This window comes from Lepidochelys olivacea, assembly GCF_965140295.1.
Source record: "Lepidochelys olivacea isolate rLepOli2 genome assembly, chromosome: 10".
NCBI lineage: Eukaryota > Metazoa > Chordata > Testudines > Cheloniidae > Lepidochelys > Lepidochelys olivacea.
In genome coordinates, this window is record NC_140420.1 from 4,823,793 (window position 1) to 4,844,852 (window position 21,060).

General features: G+C 46.7%; 2 protein-coding genes across 6 annotated transcripts; one reads left to right on the forward strand and one right to left on the reverse strand.

The window, feature by feature from the left end:
* Positions 1-576: 576 nt before the first annotated feature.
* Positions 577-2,950, reverse strand: FAHD1 (fumarylacetoacetate hydrolase domain containing 1). Its single transcript, XM_084641090.1, has one exon. The coding sequence runs from the start codon at positions 2,505-2,507 to the stop codon at positions 1,842-1,844; it is 666 nt and encodes a 221-aa protein (XP_084497216.1). The 5' UTR covers positions 2,508-2,950; the 3' UTR covers positions 577-1,841.
* Positions 2,951-2,955: 5 nt separating this feature from the next.
* LOC311527279 (hydroxyacylglutathione hydrolase, mitochondrial) lies at positions 2,956-18,904 on the forward strand. Of its 5 annotated transcripts, none has more exons than XM_084641083.1 (10): positions 2,956-3,068; positions 7,865-7,961; positions 9,388-9,569; positions 10,124-10,188; positions 11,476-11,593; positions 12,689-12,797; positions 13,597-13,700; positions 14,170-14,271; positions 15,256-15,335; positions 16,086-18,904. In XM_084641083.1, exons 1-10 carry the CDS (start codon positions 2,973-2,975, stop codon positions 16,183-16,185), a joined length of 1,053 nt encoding a protein of 350 aa, XP_084497209.1. In that variant the 5' UTR covers positions 2,956-2,972; the 3' UTR covers positions 16,186-18,904. The 5 variants fall into 5 exon arrangements, with proteins under 5 accessions (XP_084497209.1, XP_084497206.1, XP_084497205.1 ...); XM_084641081.1 differs by lacking the exon at positions 2,956-3,068 and adding an exon at positions 3,412-3,550 and having other exon boundaries at positions 7,861-7,961; XM_084641080.1 differs by lacking the exon at positions 7,865-7,961 and having other exon boundaries at positions 2,987-3,064.
* Positions 18,905-21,060: the final 2,156 nt, after the last annotated feature.

Here is a 21,060-nt window from a genome sequence, read left to right on the forward strand (position 1 = left end):
ACAATAGCGGGCTCAGTAGCAGTATTAAATAAATGATATACATGAAAATTGTATTTCAGTCCAAAAGTGCTGTACCGGCTACAGTTTCATAAGTAACAACTAGGGCTCTCATCCTGCAAACACTTCAGCATGTGCTTAACTTTAAGTATACGAGTTTTCTTATTGAGATGATTTTCATGCTTATAATAATTAAGCATATGCCCAAATTTTTGCAGGATTGTGGCCTAAGATTAGTATAATTTAAAGAAGCTAGTGGAGGACAAAAAGCTTTCAATTTATTCTTTTTGTGCATTTGATAGTACTTTGTACCATACTGAGTTTCACCGTTTCCCCTCTATGGTCAGGGTGTCGTCCAAGGAACATAAACGCCATAGGATTACTCGACTGACTAAATTGCTCATGTATGAGATTATTCCTGTTTAACTGTTTGGAGAAACAATCTCTTACTGAGAAGATCCTTAAACATCAGCAGGAAAGAATTTTTTAAATTGCTTTAAAGAATTAAAAAAAAAATTACCCATTTAAGGACTGTCACAAATGTAATTAAAAAGTTTAAAAAATGAAAGTGGCCCTTTAAATACTATCGTGTGTAGAAAGCGTTTGCAGAATTGGGTCTTAAACCTTAAAATAGTCCCTCCTTATGTGGCAACTGGATCCCAACTGCTGAAAATTTCCTTAAAACTGTATTTTTCTTTTAACTAATAGTTGGATGAAGTAATTCTCTTGAAAGCCAGTTTGTTAGAAGTAATGGTATATTTTAAATTTTGCTAATTTTAATAAATATTAATTGAAAGCACTTAGCACAGGTGAGAGAGCCTTGTTTATCCCCATTTTACAGTTGGCTGTGTTTTATAAAATGCCTTTCCCCTTCTGGCTGCCCACTGACACAGCACTCACCTCTGAATTTGGAGCACCCAGCTTTCTCCCCAAACTTCTGTTAATCAGCCACCAGAAGGTTTATGCCATTAACGAGGCCTCCTGGCAATCACGTGCATGATTTCGATGACATGTAATTCCAAGCTAATTACCAGACCAGCTGTAAATATACTGTATATTGTGTATGCCAGCTATCCTTTAATTTTTTAACCTCCTTTGAAAAACAATTTGTATTTAATGACAGTCATATAAAAGAAGCAAACATGTATCTGTGGTGAAGTATACCACAGTGAATTTTTCCTTTAACAAGACCAAATTTCATGTGCCCATAATGTCACCTTGCCCCACCAAAAAATTAACAGAGAGGAAAAAGTGGTGAGGATAACGCTAATTTTCTTGAACCATTTAAAATTTGTAGACACTTATTTCCAAAGGCCTCTGCATGCCTTAGCAAAAATCGATGTTTATTTTAAAGACAATATGCCTGAAGCACTAAATTAGTTTTAGGATTCGGGCAAACAATATGACAGAACATTTAATTTAAACCAATTTAATTAGAGTACTTCCTAAACTAGCGTTTCACTACAACAATCCCTTTCTCTCACACGCTCCCAGCTCTCCTTTTTAAAGCTGCTTCCTTCAAATATAACACATTAACCAGATTGCGTGAGCGCCTCTCTACCATATACATATTTTTAGCTGGATCTGTGTGCCATTCAGTAATGTGAAAAGCTTGACCTTCACAAGAGTGGTAGTCCTTATCTGGGGCCTTTATAAGAAGGCTCACAAAACCTAATATTTTAGCTCAGTACATTTGATTCTTCATTGTTTCCAAGAGGGTTGGGCGATACATTCTTTTAGGCTGCTGGGGAACAGACAGCTAGGTATTTCTTCATTCTTTGGCTGTTTTAAAAGGCATCTGTAGAGTGCTCCCCAAAAAGAAATGACAGATTCCCTCATCAAGATCAGCGTGATTGCTGTGCCACCTTAAATTGCATACTGAGGATGCCGTTTATCCCAGCTTGTATCTCGTCATGCTCCTGTACAGCAGAAACACCTTTGGGACTACCTGTCAAAATCAGATCCCCTTCTTCCAGTGTGATTATTTCACTGATATAGCTGATGATGTAGGGGATAGAGAAGATCATAGAAGAGGTTTCCCCTTCTTGCCTCAGCTCGCCATTTACCTTGAGCCAGATCTGCAGCTTGTGTGGGTCTGGTATCTTTTCCTTGGGCACAAAATCACTAACGGGACACGAGGTATTGAAGCCCTTGGCTAAGGTCCAGGGAAGGCCCTTTTTCTTGCACTCAGCTTGGGTGTCCCTGGCTGTCATGTCCAAGCACAGGGCATAACCTGCCACGTAGTCCATAGCAGCCTTCTGGGAGACAGCATGGGCTTTCTTCCCAATCACCACTCCCAGCTCCACCTCATGGTGCAGATTGTTGCAGTAATAAGGCTTGATAATGGGGTCTCCTTCCCGGACATAGGCTGAGGAAGGCTTCAGGAAAAAAAGGGGCTCGCTGGGGAGAGCATTTTTCATCTCCTTGGCGTGCTCTGCGTAATTCCTCCCCACGCAGATGATGTTTCTGCCCCATTCCCAGAACTTAGCCAAAGGCTTGGAAGAGGCCATCGTCGCTGCAAACTTCCCTCTGTGTCAGACGATGAGCTGTGAGCAGGGCAGAACAATCACCCGACAGCTACGGCCGGCCAGAGGAGACACATTTTCCCCCGCACCAATCCAATTGCTCGCAGCTGGAAACCATAGAGTTGTCTAGGCACACCCGGTTCCGCCCCTGGGTTTTTCCCCCGCCCGGGCGAAGCTGCTTCTGCAATCAGGGTATTTAAATGCATGGCCTGCCAGCCACCCTCCCTGCTCCTCATCAGCCCATGACGGTGAGGAGCAGGGATGGCGTTCAAATGCGGTGCCAGTGTGTGCTTTATCGCTTACCAACCGTTTGACGGAATAAAACGCACCAGGGCAAATTCCCCAGGCCACCTGGTCCCTCAGGCAATAGGCAGAAAGCGTGAGCACAGTGGAGAGGAGACCCAAAAACCAAAACCAAACCCCCTCCCCCCCCCCCCCCCCCCGGTCCTTATGCTGCTGGGTCGGGGCGATCCCTTCAGATGCCTCGGGTCACCCGGCCGAGGGCGGCAGCGTCCCCGTGATGCAATCCGCGGGCGTGCAAGGCAAGTCTGGGTGGGACACGGGAGCGGAGGGAAAAGCCCGAGGCAGCGATCGGGGGGGTGTCTGTCTGGGTGTCTGTCTGTCCGTGTCACCCCCGCCCGTCGCGGGCCGCGCTGCGGTCGGCGAGGCTGCAAGCGCGGGGGCCCGGGGCAGCGCAGACCCGAGCGCAGGAGACCGGGGGGCAGGCGGCGGCGGCGGCGCCTCCCACCGCGGCCCTGGGAGTCGCCCGCCGGAGCCCCGGGCACGCCGCCCCGCTGGGGAGGGCTGGGCCGGCCAGCGGCGGCGCGATTGGCTGGCGGCGGGCCGGGGAAGGGGAAGGGGAAGGGGCCGGACCCGGCCGAGCGTGCGGCGCTGGCTCTTATGTAACCCCGCCGGCGGGCGGGCGAGCGGGGGCTGCCGCGCCGCCCTGGAGACCATGGTCCGCGGGAGCCGCCGGAGGCTCGGCAGCGCGCTGGCTTGGCTGGGGGCGGCGGCGGGCTTCCGAGCGGGTACGTGGCGGTGGCGGCGGCGGCGGCGGGGGCGGCTTCTTGCGGGCACCGCCTGCCGGAGCGGGCCGCGCTGGGTGGAGCGTCCCCTGCAGAGGGGCTCTGGGGGGGACCCCCTGGCCGTGCCCAGCGCCGTGCGCTGCGGCTGCACTACGCCCCCCCCCCCCAGCCGTGGCTTCCTCGCCAGCTGCAGGGAAGGAAACGCGCAAGAAGCGCGTCTGCGTCGGGGCTGTAACGCCTGCCAGGGGGCAGAGAGCCGCCTCGGGGTGGGGAATGGCTCCCCCCCGCCCCGTGTGCCTGCTCTGGGCCGGAGGAGGGATCCGTTTTGGGGTGCTTCACCAGCCCTGTCTAGTGGGTCTGGGCCGGGGGGGGGGGTATCTGCCTCTGGCTGGGCGGTTATAACCACTTCAGGGCTTGAAATAACCTTGAAGGCGACTGAACAAGGACAGTCCGGGGGGGGGGGGGGGGAACCATCCCCTAGTTAAAAATGGGCCGTCAGGTTAAAAAATCGGCACCCCAAACGCTTCCCTTCCTCTTGGGCTGTAACCCTGGTTGTGACCCTTCAGGAGGTTACAGCTTTAACGCTGCTGTTTTCGCTGAGGGATTTTTTGGGAGTTAACTCCACAGGTCGAGCGCAGATAGGTGACATTCCCCTTTTTCCTGTAGTCCGTTTCATTTCTGGCCTTCCTGCAGCAGGATGATTGGGTGGGAAGTTCTCCTGGAGTATATTTTGAAAACCCAGCCCAAGCTGGTTTTATTGATAAACTATAAATATTTTGTGGGTGAGGGGTTGTATTAGTAACTTTTAGAAACCCGAACAAACTTAAACAGCGACAGAACTTCTTTGAAACTCTGATTTTAATGTGAATTTATCACCCTGAGTCCTAGTGAAGTAAGGAGCAGAGGATTTTACATGGATCCAGTTGTAGGAATGACCCTAAACCATCTATTATTGACTTCATTTGCTGTCAAACTTGAAAAGTGTACAGTATTTTATAAGCAACTCTGTCATCCCTTTGGATTATTAGGGACCCCACAGTTTGCCAGAACTTGAATGTTTGTACAGTGCTTTGAACATGTAAAGCAGGACATAAGTGCTAAGTAGTATTAGGGTAATTATATGCTTATTATAAAAGCATAATGATGTGATTGGCCCTTCCCAGATGTATTTCTGGGAGCTGCTATTGCAAATTGCATTAATCACTCAGGTGGTAGCAACACAAACAGGAGCATAAGTCATATCAAAATTCTGAGAACCATACAAGCAGTATGACCAAAAAGATAAAGTCTCACAACTGATATAAGAAGTAGTTTGTTGTAGTCCATTCTATCTGGAGAAGAAGCTGCGAATGTAGAACACAAGACATGCAGGTACCAGATTCGGAAATTAAATAAATATAAATTTCCTATCGGATCCCTAATAGTGTAGAAGGAATGAATTCATAACGCCTCTCATACAGAAGTCTTGCATTAAACTCTGCTTCGTCTCCTCAGCGTACATCCATATGCTGGATAATGTGAACAGTTTCCTATCTGCAAACACGCCCTTCTTCAAGTGCAGAATCACACCTGTACACTGAAGAGTGGTACCAGAAGATATGACCAAAGAACTTGATCCCAAACTTGCTGAAGTCAATGGAAATCTTTCTGTTGACTTCAAGGGGCTTTGGATCAGACCCCAAGTATGATAACATATTAAGGAACAATATGAAAATAAAACCATTAGGCCTTAATGTTTTAGGGTACGTTTTATTAAGGCTCATATAGTGACATTGAAATAAATGCTGTGATATGGTCCTGAATAGTGGGACCAGTTACGTAATGTTATGAGGCTGAATGACATCTTAAACAGAACCAGTTCTGATAGCATCAGTGTGCACAGATAGGAAATTATGCACCTGTAGACCAGATGAGAACAGCTCTGAAAACTAGGTCTGAGTTACAGCTGGAAATTCGGAGGGCATTTCAAAGTGTGTGCACGCTTATTTTTATTTATTTATTTTATTCCGATCACACTTTGGTATTTTAAAGGCAAGTGCTTGCATGAAAACCCCCTCTCAAGGATCTGATAAATAATTTGTGGCCAGAACCTCTAAATACTAATATGATTACCTTTAAGTCAATGGGACTATTTCCTTACTTAAAATTTAAGCATGTGCATAAGTGTTTGCAGGGTCAGAGCCTAATTTAACTGTAAACAGGGTTGGAGAGGTTGGGGGAGATGAGGAAATGGTTTTACCCTATTGAAGTACGCCAGATTTGGGTCGGGGAAGAAGGATTGGTTTGTTTTTGGTGTTTCTCCTGCCGAGGAATGATAGCTTTATTTTTATAAAAGGGATTTCCCTGCTCCATAACACCAATTGGCAGGTATGGATGCTAAAGTGTCTTCTCTGTCAAATGCCTCTTATGTGTATGCTCTGTTATGCTTCAGAGTTGGGGATTTTCTTTGCAGTATTGCATTTTAGATTCTTACACTCTCTTCCTTTACTGATCTTACAGCTCTAGTTTAATATGAGGCGGAAGGCAGGTGTGGAGTGGAAAACCAAGGACTCTGGGCCAGATAAATAAGCCAAAGGGGACCTACAGCAACAACTGTCTGCCTCTTAAGTTTTCCAACGGGTTATTACGCTTGCCAGTACTGAGATGGTTGCAGAGATTCAGATGGTTGCAAAGTGAAGCTCCACAGTAGATTTAACATCATATATTCTAAAGTTCTACGGGCCTTGTTTTTTATAAGCTATAGCAAGACTACAAGGCCTTTTAAAAACGTCTCTCCTCAAACATGGACATTCCTGAGCCATCTGAGAGGCTCGCTCAGAAGCTGCCTCAGTTGCAATTTCGGTTTCCTGCTGTGCCTGTGGCACTCTAGGAAAATTGCGAATTGCCAAATCTCAGAAAAAACTGGGCTGGAGTCCTGGGAGTAAAATGAAACACCAGCCCCTTGTGTCCCCACACTTCAAAGCAACACGGTTGTCTTCTTTGCTGCGCATCAATTCTCTCCGGCATTAAGACAGCCGGTTTCTGTTCCAGGGAGATGGATGGCTGAATTCCCATAGGAGGCTATTTGATCGGGCGAGCGGGTTCCAGTCTTGCTAGGGCAGTTCTACCCCGGCTTCATCAGGAGTGAGATCAGATGGAAAGCACATTCACCTGGAGCATTTGCTGTAGCCATGGGCAGACGCTGTGTTGGGAGAGAAGGGCATTTCATCTTGGCAAGCACAACATTGCCAGTTGTGAACAGACAAAAACCATGTCAGGCCTCAGAAGATCATGAGACTTTATAAAAAAAAAAAAAAAAAAAAAAAAAGGCTAAATATTTGGGGGTTCTTTTTATTTGAGTTCTGAGCCTTTAGGGTGCACGTGGGTCATCAGGTTTTTGCCTGCAATACGGGGGCTAGAATCATACTTTCAAAATGCAGACTGAGATTCTCACACAATCCCCTAACTCCAGGAGCTGGGGCTTTAAGAAAAATGCCAACTAGTGTAAAATTGCAACAGTTGGCAGCTCTGCAAGGGAGAAACTACCGGAAAAGTCTCACAGGGTTGGGACAGAAACGGGTTCTGCTGCTTAGACAAAGAGCTGCTGCTGTCAGCAGGGTGAGAGACACTTTGGACTAAATGGGTCAGCAGTTGCCATAAGGAACTCCAATTTGGCTTCAGTTTTTGTCACGCTAACAGAGTGGGAGACGGTACCTTCTTGAGACGCAGTGACCTACTTAACGAGGACCATGTGAACAGACCTCCAGGCGACATAGTAGAACTGCTCCCTCGCTGAAGTTTTCTTGTTGCTTAAATCCCTATTGACTCTTGTAGCTGTTGTTAGTCTCTGCTGAGGTACTGCATGGTCCTGCCGCGTCCCTTTAGAGGCTTCCAAGCCAGGTGAGGAAAGATGGGGGGGTGTGGAAGATCCTTGGCAAAGGAGCAGGTGCGGGGAGAGAAGGTCTTTCATTGAACTCGTAAGAGCTGGCTATGAAGTGACTTAGGGAGTCTGTTTCCCTACGCTTCCTGTTGGTGCATTGTGTCTCTAAAGTCCTAATGTCTCCTGCCATTCTAGGGCTGTGTGTGTGTTGTTAAATATAAATTTAGAAATACTTTAAATGTCCCGGGGGGAGAGGGCGGGCGAGACTGTGGTTCATAGGCTTTTTCGTGTGCCAAATGCTCGTAACACCGATGAAGCTGGATTGTAGCTCTAGGTCTGGTGTGTCTCCACTGTTGTGATGCTTGTGTACTGTGCATCCCAAAGCCTGTTTAGAAACCTCTTCCAGAAACGTAGATATTTCTTCTTTCCTATTCTTCTATCTATTATCCCACAGACAGAAGCCAGCACAAGCCATATTGTGGGGAAGCGGAACAGTCCAGTGGCAGCACTGGGTTCTATTCCTACCTGTGCCACTGAGCTACTGTGTGACCTCAGGCAAGTCACTTTCCCTCTCTGGGCTGCCACCTTGTCAATTTAGACTGAACGTGCCTTAGGGCGGTGACTGTCTGTGTGTGTGTGTCTGTACAGCACCCAGTGCAACGGGGCCCTGGTCTTGCACCTCTCAGTGATTCTGTAATGCTCATGTTGTGCTGGCTCATGTTGTGCTGGCCATAAGAGGTGAATTTCATCCCAGACAACTGGCTTACACTGAGCAAGATTTTACAGGCGACAGTGATCCTCCCTGAGTGGAACATTTGTTGTTGTTGTTGGGTTTTTTTTTTAAACTTTTAACAACTATACTTAAGAGCCCTGAAATTGGTGAGTAGGTGACTAGAGGCTCTAGAAACAGGAGGCCAAGTGGGCTGTCCTCTCTTGCTCATCTCCACCATTTAAATGGCTGAGCCTTTTGCCCATTGGCTGTTGTTTTACATACCGATTCCCTGTGGAGTTAAATAGGCTTCTTTTTTACTTTGGGCTGTTTTCGTGTAAAATGTCCTGGATCTGCTTCAACACTTCACCCGAAGCAAACAGCAGAACACCTCTTTTTGTCACATCTGAGTGGCTGTAGCCCACTAACCCAAACCTTTCCTCCAGAGTGTATGTTGGTTAATAACCTGTATACCGAGGGGAGTCCAGCATTCTCCGCAGAGAATCCAGCATTCTCTCCCCCTTTGCTTACCTTGCTGCTATGGTGTCTACAAGGAATAAGCCAAAGGTGTCTGTCTATGCTCTAAAACAGCATTTCTCAACCTTTTTGATACCAGGGACTGGCATGCTGCCTTTCTAACCTGTGTGAGGGAGATCTCAGGGACTGGCACTGCTCCTTGGACTGGCCGTTGAGAAACACGGCTGTAAAACATGGGGGGGGTTTATTTTTGGCTCCACTGTGCTGTACACTGGCCTTTGCTGATAACCCCGTAGTCCTACTGCTGTGACAGCTGTCAGCCCTCCTCCACCCCCCTCTGCCTGCTCTATTACCCCTCTGTCAGGTCTTAAATTAGGCCCAGTCCTGCAATCACACAGACCTTGTGTAACTTTGCTCATGCAAACAGGTTCATTGATGACTGTAAGCGCCCTGGGCCAGGGCCTGTCTCTCATCTCTGTGGTGACTTGCCAGGTTTTCTCCTGGGTGTTGCTGAGGAAGCAGGGCCGTACTGCCACGTGCTAGCCATTTCACTCCTCGTTGTGGCAGGTGGCATCCTGCCTGGGAGAATTCACCCCTCCTGTGCCCTTGATTTTTCTCCTAGATGTGGTAGCCTATATCGGCTCTAGCAGGAGACCGCACTAAGCCATGTACTGCTTTTCTCCGGGGCCCTTCAGAGCCTTGGCGTTCAGAGCCACAGGATCCCCTATACTCTTTCCCCACTGCCAGTTTTGCTGCTGCACCAACCATATTTTCAAATATCCTCTGCATCTCCAGGTGCAACACGGCCAGGAGCTGGCTTCCTCCACGCCGACTCTGATCTGAGAAAGTCTAAGATAGTCACACAGACCAACATGAAGGTGGAGCTGCTTCCAGCCCTCACGGACAACTACATGTATCTCATCATCGATGAGGAAACCAAAGAGGCAGCGATTGTTGACCCTGTGCAACCCCAGAAGGTGACGCTCCATGGTGCTCTGGCTAAAGCGCTCTGCCTGGTGAAAGGGGAGCTGGGTTTGGCTGGCTGCTGCCTATGCTAGCCCTGCATTTTAAATGCAGGAAATGATTAAGCCATGAACCTTGCTCTGGGTTAGGGGTAGAAAGGCTGGATGAAGTCATGCTTACTGGTCGATACAGCTGCTCAGATAAGGGTAATCAAATTGTATTTATTGGGATGTGAACAGGAGGGATATTTTTTTCCCCTTTATCTGCCCTGGGTGCAGTATGGAGGTTTTTCTTGGCTTCCTATGAAGTAACGAGTATTTGCCGGAGGTGGAACATTGGACTGATGTTCTGATCCAGTCTGGCAAGCCCTAATGACCTGATCTGCAGTCCTTACTCCGGTGTCATTCCCAGCATAGTTAATGGGAGCCTTGCCCGAGTTCTGGGATGCAGGTTCTGGCTCAGCTCCTTACAAACCGTAATAGAGGCACAAAAGCCCCTACTCATGGTTGAGGCCATGCCTAAGCCAGGTTGTATGAGGTCTAATGTTTCTATGATGCTCTGTTTGTAGGTTGTGGAAGTGGTCAGAAAGCATGGCGTGAAGTTGACTACCGTTCTAACTACCCATCACCATTGGTAACACTTATGTTCTGCGATGTTATAATCTTAGGGTAGGGTAGAATTGCCTCTGGAGGCAGTTGTTCATCCAAAGCACAATTCAAGGGGTGGTTCTTCCAGATATTATTGGTCCCCACACATGAGTTCCTGCTCAGAGGAGCCAGGGCTCAGTGGAAATGTACTAACCTTTACAAGGAGATTCCCTGTTAGGCTTAGTGGGCCTGATCCAGAGCCCATCGAAGTCGATGGCAGTCTGCCCACTGGCTTCACTGGGCTTGGAATCCAATTTAGAGACAGGAAGACCCACTTCAATAAAGCAGATTACCGGCGGCAGAGTTTGGTCCTTGGGTATGTGCATGCATTTATCACTGCTGGATGCTGCGTGTGTGTAACTGAGAGCTGAATCAAGCCTCAGGGAAAGTGGAGTGAGGAAACTGGTTTGACAGTTGCTCTGGCTTCCCCTCACTTGGCATCTTGTTTAGATAGATTTACTTAACACCCATCTGATTTAAAGTCTGGTGGGAATGAAAGCTCTCAGGAAGCTCTTTTAATACAGGCTTAGGCGATGGAATTGGAGCTGGTGACGCTACCAGCTTTCTCATGGCAATGAAAAAGAATGACTCATGATGGCTCACTTCTGTTTAACTGGCCTAGCTGTGTACTTGTAGAGCACCCATCATGACAGTGTCCAAAGCACAGATCCTCTGTAGTATTTAGGCACCTGTCTTCCATTGATTTCAGAGGCACTTAAGTGCCTAAATACCTCTAAGAACGTGGGCCCACGTCCCATTAGCCCCTCTTCTTGCTCTGCAGAAAAGACCGTATCCAATTCTAAAATCTCATGTTGAAGACTAGAAAATGCTGTTACATTGTGAATTGAGATCTGAAATCTTCCTCCAGCTCTCCTGAAAATCCTCACGTCTTGTCAATAATGTGCCTTGGTCTTTGCATCTTTTCTTTTTTTGTAATGAACACATACCCCGTAAACTTCAGCACAGGTGCAGTGGGGAGACCCACGGCAGAAATTGTCCCGGTCTTCCTCTTAAAACATAATTGAACAATGAAGTCAAGCAATAGCTTTGGTGGGGCCTAGCCTCAGGGAGGAGATGGTGACCATGAATCTTCTGAAACTGTGTGTGGAGGTGAAGTGCAGGGAAACAGAAACAAGTAGCTGCTTACGTTACAAAAGGTGGTAAAATTCAATGCCTGGTAACGAGCCAGACTTTGCAGTGTAGCTAGAGGAGGGCCAGAGTTGTAAGAAATGCATCTTGTGGTCTCCCAAAACGTGACCTTTTGACCTTCTAGGGACCATGCCGGGGGTAACGAGAAGCTTGTGAAGATGGAGTCTGGGTTAAGAGTGTATGGAGGAGACAACCGAGTGGGAGCCTTGACACAGAAAGTGTCTCACTCTACATCATTTCAGGTAAAAACAAAAAAAACCCCAATCCAGAATGTGCCTTCCACTTGAGAAGCCTGTCTAGAGCTGGACAGATGCCACAGGTCTCTACATAGGGTTCCACTAAGGATGCCACTAAGGGTTCATGGGTCACAACCTGTTCAGTTCCCTGCTCTGCCAGAGTCCCTGTGTGACCTTGGATAAGTCACTGCCTTTGTTCCCCATCTGTACAATGGGGATAATACCACTGTCCTGCCTCACAGGGGTGCTGTGAGGATAAATGCATTTAGAGATTTTGAGGTGCTTAGACACTGTGGCGATGGAGGCCAGAGAGGTACTTAAGACTAAGGTTTAAAAATCAGCTCCTGTAGATCTGCAAACGCAGAGTGGAGACTCTCTCCTCCTTGCTCTGGCTGGACTGCAGCATTTGGCAGGGGGAAGTGAGTGGTTCAGGACTGGTGCTGCTCTTCCTAAGCTGAACAAACGAAGGTTATTCGACAAAGCTTTGGTTTAACTGCAGTGGAGGTATCTGCCAGCTACGTTTGGCGCCTACGCAGTAAAACGTGCGGCAATGTTGCTGACGCACAGGAATTCTGCTTGTCCCAGAAATATACATTTAGGGATGTATTTAGCAAAAAAGGAAGCACAAGGAGACACTGGGAAGCGTGTGTGTGTGGGGGGGGGCACTAAAATTTAACTCATGTCTGTGATAAATGGCCCCTTAGCCTGGTGAGCAGGCTGTTTTAGTATGTGTCTCTGGGTATAGCTCATGTCCCCTTTAACACAGCTCTTGGCAGTAGCTGTTTACACTTGATTAACTTGTTTGGGTTTTGTATGTCTCTCAATCTGTTTGCTCTTGTCATGGCCTCATTCACTGCCAAGGACTGAGTTACTCTGCATGTAAGTGAGAGTGACTCAGCACCTGCTTTTAAGTAATACGCTCCATTCTCTGGTAAGCTCACCCCTCCTTACCTTTGCTGAGCTCCCGTGGCAACCTGACTTGAGATTTTACTCTGCAGCTCTGAGAACTTGCCTGAATCGTACAACTAGAAAAACAGTGAGTTAATCTCCCTTGCCACCAGTGCACGGTGGCCTAACTTCATTCTTTGGCCTTCTCCTCAGGTGGGATCTCTTCATGTGAAATGCCTCTATACGCCATGTCACACTTCTGGACACATCTGTTATTATGTGACTAAACCAAATAGTTCTGAGCCTCCCGCTGTCTTTACAGGTGAGGAATTGGGTGGTTTATTTTGCCTCTGATCTGTGTTGCTGAGAAATGCAGGTCTTTCCTCTGCTTATGTTCTCCTGATTATCCAGATTTAGCTTCTTTCCCTGTTCCTTGTTACAATCACAGCTCACTTCTTCTTAGCCTATGTGCAACTTGCCTCAGGTGGCACGTGACCAAGATTCATCATTGAATTTGGTCCGCCGGTTGGATCACTAGCTTGCCCTGGCCGAGTGTTGATGAGGAGTGCGACATGAATGCTGATCCATGCCCCCCACAGCTCACTAAATGGAAATTTCCCTAAACTTGTCCAACTAGCGAGGCTTGGAATTTTATTAGCAATCGCTAATTTGGCCCATGTTTGCTTTCCTATATTTTCTTACAACTTTGTTAGTTGTGTAGCTAACTGGAGGAGAGACTAGGTGGGCGACTATACTAGTGGGTAGTGCATTCACTTTTGGTCTCTGGAAACCTGGGTGGTGATCCTGCCTCAAGTGAAGTAGGTCTGATGCTTTGAACTTGATCATGTGTACCTGCTCCTTAACAGGCTCTCGTCAGCGTACCCAAACAACCAAGAGTTAGGCACCCTCACGTATCTCTTTACAGACCAACGTCCATTGGATCTATAGCATGGCCTTCTAGCCATGTTCCTTGCTTAAGGTGGCAAAACTGTGTGTGTGGGAAGCTTGCGTGTAATGATGATTTATGACCAGCCACAGTACCGATTTTTTTTTTTTCCCCTGGGATTGTCTGCTCCAGTGTGTTGTCTGGTCGTGACACTGTGTCCTGTCCTCTCTCCCAGGTGACACACTGTTCGTGGCTGGCTGTGGGAAGTTCTTTGAGGGAACCCCAGAGGAAATGTACAAAGCACTGATAGAGATTTTAGGCCGCCTGGACCCTGAAACGGTATCGATTCCTCATCTCATGTTAGCAAATTCACCAAGCTGAACCTATTGCAGACTTAAGAAGGAATTGGTATTCAAAATGGGGGAAGTGATCTTTCAGAATGAACAAGGGCTATATCCAGGGACTGTCTTGCATGTAGAACAGCCAGGGGTCCGTGGAGAAGGGAGCACTGGTCCACTGATCCCTCCTCTGCTCATAAAGAGGGAATGCAGGCTAGGGCAGAGGACTTAGGAGCCAGGACTTCTGGGTTCTCTTCCCAGCTCTGCCATGTAACATCAGGCAGATCTCTTCCCCATTTCCTCTGTGCCTCCGTATGGTGGATAGAATATATATCCATGTCCTAGAGGATTATGAGCCCTTGCCATGAACTCCAGTGGAGCCAGGTTTGCAGCCCTAACATCTGTAATGGTGCTTTGAGATCCTGGGATATGAAGCGGTGTGAGTGTAACATTTTTTCCCCTTCTCTTAGAGAGTTTACTGTGGTCACGAATACACGATCAACAACCTAAAATTTGCCCGTCATGTTGAACCCAATAATGCTGCCATCCAGCAAAAACTAGCCTGGGCTAAGGTAAGTGGGATCTTGGCATTCGGCTTAGTGGGTTATTAGAATTATTTTTATAGTGGGGGTAGCACCCCAGAGCCTCTTTTGGGATCAGGGCCCTGTAAGGGGGAGGCATTGTACAAGTGCATCTAGACATGGCCGCTGCCTCAGATCTTAGTCAAGGGTGGGACACGATGCAACAAGTGAGTCTAACAAATAAGAGGGAGAAGCAGGGCACTGGCACTGATGTGATGTGGTGGCGGAGGAGACCTGTACACCTCCATCAAAGTCGTGCAAGGTTTGTGGGTGGAGCCGTGGTGCTAGGAGGTGAGGAGGCAGGAGGAGAGTGTGGTTGTGGGACGGCAGGGATGCTGAGAGGAATGGAGAGCAGGGATGAGGTGAGGGCAATGACCGGGATCAGGAGGCTGAGGCAGGTCGTGTCCTGAGTTTGGTTAAACCCAGCAGCACGAAGGGGTTTGGGGCTGGCGGCGGGAGCGAAGCAGATGGGCGGAGCTCACACACTGTCTTTATCCCAAAGAGGCCACAGCTGTAGCCTCACTGGTGGGAGCAGCAGGAGGGTACCCCCCCTCTCCCCACCCGCACCCCGAACGTGCGGAGCAAAGCCGAAGGGGCAGTTCCAGACGGCCGAAGACCCTGTGAGCCAGCACTGGCCCTACATCCAGCTTCCCTCTGCCCTTCCCAGTCCCACCTCCCCATGTGCTATTCCTGCTTCTAGAGGGTTGTGAATGGGGCCGCTCAGCGTCTGTCTGTGTCCTGCATCTGTTTGAATGTTGCACCTATGTGTCCATTTGGGGAAGGATTATGCCATTTTTCCCCTGGTGAGAGCAGTCTGGCCTGTGGATGGCCTGTATGCATTGCCTCTAGCTGCTCTGAATGTCGCAATGAAACACAGCACTGACTCTGTCTCTTAGCTTTACTGCACGATACTGAAGACCATTGCTTTTCACATCTGTACCCATCATAAAGCAGAAATCTTTCCCTTTTTTACAGGCAAAATATGACAGTGGCGAACCAACTATCCCGTCTACGATTGCAGAGGAGTTTACATACAACCCCTTCATGCGAGTGAGGTACCTGTGTATGCATGGCTGATCCTGATATTATCCTGGGTTATAAGGAAATGGGGGAGGCCATGACCTCTAAAGAAAGCAGCAATCGCAGCTTGTTGCTCTGCCTTTCATCAGCAAATTTCAGTTTCGATGGAGACCGGTGTCACTTAAAACAATTATGAGGAGCAAGGGAGCTGGTGCTTCTGTGGCATTACTTGCGTTTAAATTGTTCCATTCTGTGACCTCTTCTCACATGCGTAACTATTTATCCTGGGAGAGATTTGTGCCAACAGATGAAGGTGTAGTGACTGGCTAAGTCTTAAGAATGCTATACAATTTGACCCGAGCGAAGATCTGTTTCTTGGCTGAGTGACGTGTTCCTCGTTCATGCTGTATATTCTGAGAGTGCAAATCTGGAGATGTAAGCACCTCCTCTCAGCATGTTGATTTTATCACTTGCAATCTGTTCTGGCTGACGACTGCATCTTTAAAAATTCTTAAGATCGCTGTGAACACTATGACAGGGTTCAGTTCTGGATTGTGCTGGTCAGCCCAGAGAAACCATGCTCTGCCCTCACATCTTCATGGGTCGATAAGTATCCTGTGAGCAGGCGCTTTGCAAGAAATACTGCCTAGAAGTTTGTGTGATTGTAACTTAAATGTGAAATCAGGTCTGAGTTATAATATTTCTGGTTTGAGTTAAAATATGATTAATATACACAGTCTTATTGCAGTGAAATAAAATTGGCTTGTCTATTTTACTTCTGCTAGAGAGAAGACAGTCCAGCAGCATGCTGGGGAAACTGATCCCATTCGAACAATGGGAGCCATCAGAAAAGAGAAGGATAACTTCAGGGTACCAAAAGACTGAGTACTTTGTCTGAAACACTTACCTGTCAGTTTTATCGTGTTTTAGGAACTAGAAGTTTCATTGTTCTGTTGTGGTGGAGACACATTCACAGTTAGGTTTTTTTAACTGTCTTAAGTGGGGTGGGGATAAAAAGCACTTTGCTCTCGTTAAGATGTTCTATGGCTTATTTATAAGATGTTAAAGAATATTTATTCCTGGCTTTCAAACTGTCAGATGCAGTGAGGTTTTGCATGAATCCTTACAAATGTTCAGTATGTAGTGGTGGGAGGGGAAGGCACATTCGAGGGCTTCGTCCTTACCAGGGCAAAACTCAGTTAGCTTTATAGGAGATCTGCCTGCATATGGACTGCAGGATTGGGCCAGGAGACTTCCACAATTAAAGTAAATTGTGTGGAATGCACGTAAACAAATGGCTGTCTAACGAATCCTTTTGCAACTTATGAAATTAACCTTTCTGATTCTGTCACTTTAAGATCTGCTACATTCACTTGTCATAGTGCAGTGCTCACTTTGTCACCAGCAATTAAGGGTCTAATTCATTAAATATGCTGCCCAGCTTGCTTGGTATCTGGATACATCTGGCTGTAGAAATAAGACTGTCCAAGCTTGCATTAGAGTGTAGTTCCCCCTCCCACGCCTTCTACCCACCCCTTTCCTTCTGCATCTTAGAGATCAATAATTTCTAAAGACAGCATGTTTTTCAGACTGATGGGCCATGATGTTGCTTATACCCTTCAAGTATGAACAGCTGCATATTAACGGCTTAAAAAGCAGCTTGCATGTACCCACTGACTCCCCTCCGAAGTATAACTATGAATAGTGCCTGTAACAACACCGAGCCTTAGGCAGGGACTCGGCCGATAGACCAGTCTGATCCTAAAGAGAACTAACTTGGTTTAGTGAGTAAATGCATGTCCTACAAGTTTGAGTAGCTATTAAGTTAGACCGTAGATATAACCTTTCCTACCATTGTGCCATCAGGATAGCTTCTTTATGCTGTAAATGCTACTTTAACATAGCAGGATTAGCCCAACTGACCTCTCTGGCAAAAAGATTCAAGAGTTCTGGTTACTGTTGTGCCCAAGATCATCAAGGTACCAGCTGGTTTGAAACAATGGCTACCCTTCAGGGCCTGCTTCAATAGGAGCAGAAACGAGAGTTGCCGGGTTTAACCCCTTAGCTCCTGCAATCTCTTAGTCTTCCAGCAGAAGCTTCTTCTAGAGTGCTGTTAAATGTAAAGAAATCAAAGCTTGCCCTGGTCACTCAGCTGCACTAAAGCCTGGTTTCTAGGCAGATCCAGGGTGTCTTCCAACACAACTTTTGTTCCTTAAACTTTCCTTTCCTTGCGGCTCAAAGAGCCCTCCCTGGTATGAACTGCAAGCACATCTAGATGATCGGACTAGGCAGCCAGCCTGAAACAGACATGATGGCAACTTCCTCCCCAGGCTGCTGTGTTCATTTAAACAGTCTGTTAATCCTGGTGAACAGAGCACAATTTTACAAAAGCAGATCGAGAGCATGGAAACCCTGCCTCCCTGGCAGAGACTGTGCATGGCACAGAGGGGGTGAATTAAGCCTGACTTTCCCCACCCGTTCTCTGGGTCTTTGTTTTCATGCTGCTTGTGGGTTGGTACTCTGGACAAAAAGGGACCACTTGGTCTCTTTCAGAGCAAAGGACGGTCTTCCAGATCTCTCAGTAACTGCTGGGGTGGAGGAAAATAGGCAGAATTTTGCCATGTCACAGAACTGCTGCCGAGAGTTTTCAGTGTCCGTGCTGGAAGATAGGCTTCAAGTGAGCTGGTGGGGCGGGAGAGGGACCTAGCATGGTGTCCGTGCCCCCTTACCATCTGTGCCATGAATCAGGGTTCGTTTCCGCTCCCTCATTAAAAAGGCTTCTTTTAAATATATGGCCAAAAGCACCCTATTAACACAAGCTGCTCATTCTGTCCTACTTGGAGCAACTTCCACATCTGCATCTCTGAGCCAGAGCTGGTGTCACTAGAGTCTTCAGAGAACTGCGCTTTAAGGAGGATAGATTTCAAAAGTAACTTCCCTCCCACCCCAAGTGGCTAGGGCAGAGGAGTCCTGGCTCCCCTTTCTGGAGTCTTTCTGACCTTGGACAGGCCCCTTACCTTCTCTGTCCCTCAATTTCTGCATGGTTAAACAATGCATGTACTTTTCAGGAGGCTAGGGCTACTGTGTGTAGGTTTGTAAAGTGCTCAGAGACTCTGGCTTTCATCCAGGGATATCGCTATAAACCTCTTTCACTCTCCTTCTCCATTTTTTTTTTTTTTAAAGAACCATAAGCCATGTAATAGTGCCCACAAAGCCTGGAGGGTGAACACTATCCAACGCGTGGCTACTGTAGTATCTATTTTAAGCTCTGAAGTGGTTACTGCTCAAATGCAGCAAAGATGCACGTTGCGATTAATACTTTCACTTCTAACACCTGTCACTCTTATGGTGCATGCAGCTTAGGAGCGGGGCCTGGGGGGGAGAAGTCTGCAGAGACAGTTTATGTAGGAGCTGACCGTGCAGTGTTTTTGTCTTGCTCGGGGGACATGATATGAGCACAAAGTGGTAGAATACACACTTGGAAAATTCTGACACCCATATCTTAATGAACTGGGCTCCTAATTACGTTCTCCTCCTGTGTCTCTTCCGGTTGCGCAGTTACAAACTAAATGTATGTTTTTCAATAAATGATTCTCAGCTGAAACTGAGTAATGCTGAGTCATTTCAAGCCTCTGAATCTAGTTCCTCCTCTTCTGTTTATTGCCTGATAAGTAAAGTGGGCATGGTGGACTTTGTCTCCTCTTGAATTCGAGTTAATTTTTTGCTTGCCAGCCAGTGCAGTCACATGATGAAAGTATTTTAAAGGGACATGACTTAAATTTAGGGGTGGGTGGGTTTTTTACACACTCTAAAAAGTGAAATATAAATGTCCAAATACTGCAGTTTCTGAAACACAGATTTCCCAACTGTCTCTAAAACCTGTACAGTTTCAATTAGAAAAGAAAAACAGTTTGAACGTTATTACTGCAAAGTGGAAAGACATGTAAACAGAGCATAAATCAGGGCAGTAATCTAAAGGGAAAGAATGTAAATGTATTTTACTTGTTACTAATGGTTAAGGAGTAAAATGTTCAAAAGTACTTAAGTTTCATGGAAAGTCAGTGGGGCCTGGGTAACACTTTCAAAAGTAGGTCTGGATTGTATTTAAAAATGTTCCTTTAAAATGGAAATCAAAAGACAGACCTGAAACACACTATGCCCTTTGAGCCTTTGGTTTGGCATTTCTGTTAGAGGAAGAGTCTGTCTCTCTTTAACATGGAGGACTGTTGTGGTGGGGAAGGAACCAATTTGGGGGTGGAGAGGGCATAATTAATTTCTCTGCTGGGGGGGAAGAGCACACAATTGATTACAAGTTTGGGGGCTGGAGAGAAGCTGGAAGTTCTGCCCCATCAGCTAGCAAGCAAGATCCAGACCACCTTATTCAATACTGTTGGAAAAATTGCAACACTAAACAGACATGAGGGGGATTCAATAAACAAAAGACTGCATGATTTGGGGGGGGGGGTGTCTCATGATTTTTGAATCCTTGGGGTTGGCAATGCAGCAGATGCACTTAGTCAAACGTTCTTTCCACGGGTCTGCCCTGGCTCGCCACTTACAAATTAAACTTCATAACATCCTTGCAGAGAGCAGTTTGCTGTTGTCTGCAGTGTCCTCGGGGGGAAATGGAGGCACAGAGGTTTAAATTCAGCCCTGGGAGAAGCGTCAGATCTCCACTGCACCTAAAGGAGACTCCACCCGCTTATAAGGACTGCATGGGGTCCAGAACAGTTGGTGACCTGTCTACAATCACACAGTAAATCATTGGCACAAGTGAGATTAGAATTTGGGAGTGCTGGCATCTACCCCCTCCCTCACACAGTATGACTTATCCTTTATTTGCTATTTCCCAGACGTGAGGTTAATACACAATCAGGACATCAAAAAGTCCAAGAAGAATTCAGTTCCCTGCTATAATAAACAGAAAGACCCAGAGATGTGAGTATGAACTTAAAATTCATAATCAGCCCTCAGTTTGTTTATAGTAGCAAAGGAAGCAATTTTTAAAAATCTAATGAAAAGAAACAACCTCTTTAAAGTACAATGATTGTTACATGACAGCTGCTTTACTGGGCCTCAGGCAGGGCCGGATTATGACATTCTGAGGCCATAAATGATGTCAAGTGTAAGCGGCTCCATACCATTAAAATTTTTTTTTATTATTTTCACAGAAAGGATGTTGAATATATAAACACAAAAGCTTTATATTTGCATAAATATAAAGGCAAAGTTGTAAAAATAGAATAATCTTCATTTTCAGCAACACACTCTAACGATAAGATTTGGAAGATTTGGATGACCTTGTAAACTGGAGTAATAGTAATAGGATAAAATTTAATATGAGAAGTGTAAGGTCATGCATTTAGGGATTAATAACAAGAATTTTAGTTATAAGCTGGGGACGCATTGATTAGAAGTAACGGAGGAGGAGAAGGACCTTGGAGTATTGGTTGATCATAGGATGACTATGAGCTGCCAATGTGATGTGGCTGTGAAGAAAGCTAATGCGGTCTTGGGAGGTCAGGTGCGGTATTTCCAGTCGAGATAAGGAGGTTTTAGTACCGTTATACAAGGCACTGGTGAGGCCGCACCTGGAATACTGTGTGCAGTTCTGGTCTCCCATGTTTAAGAAGGATGAATTCAAACTGGAACAGGTACAGAGAAGGGCTGCTAGGATGATCCGAGGAATGGAAAACCTGTCTTATGAAAGGAGACTCAAGGAGCTTGGCTTGTTTAGCCTAACTAAAAGAAGGTTGAAGG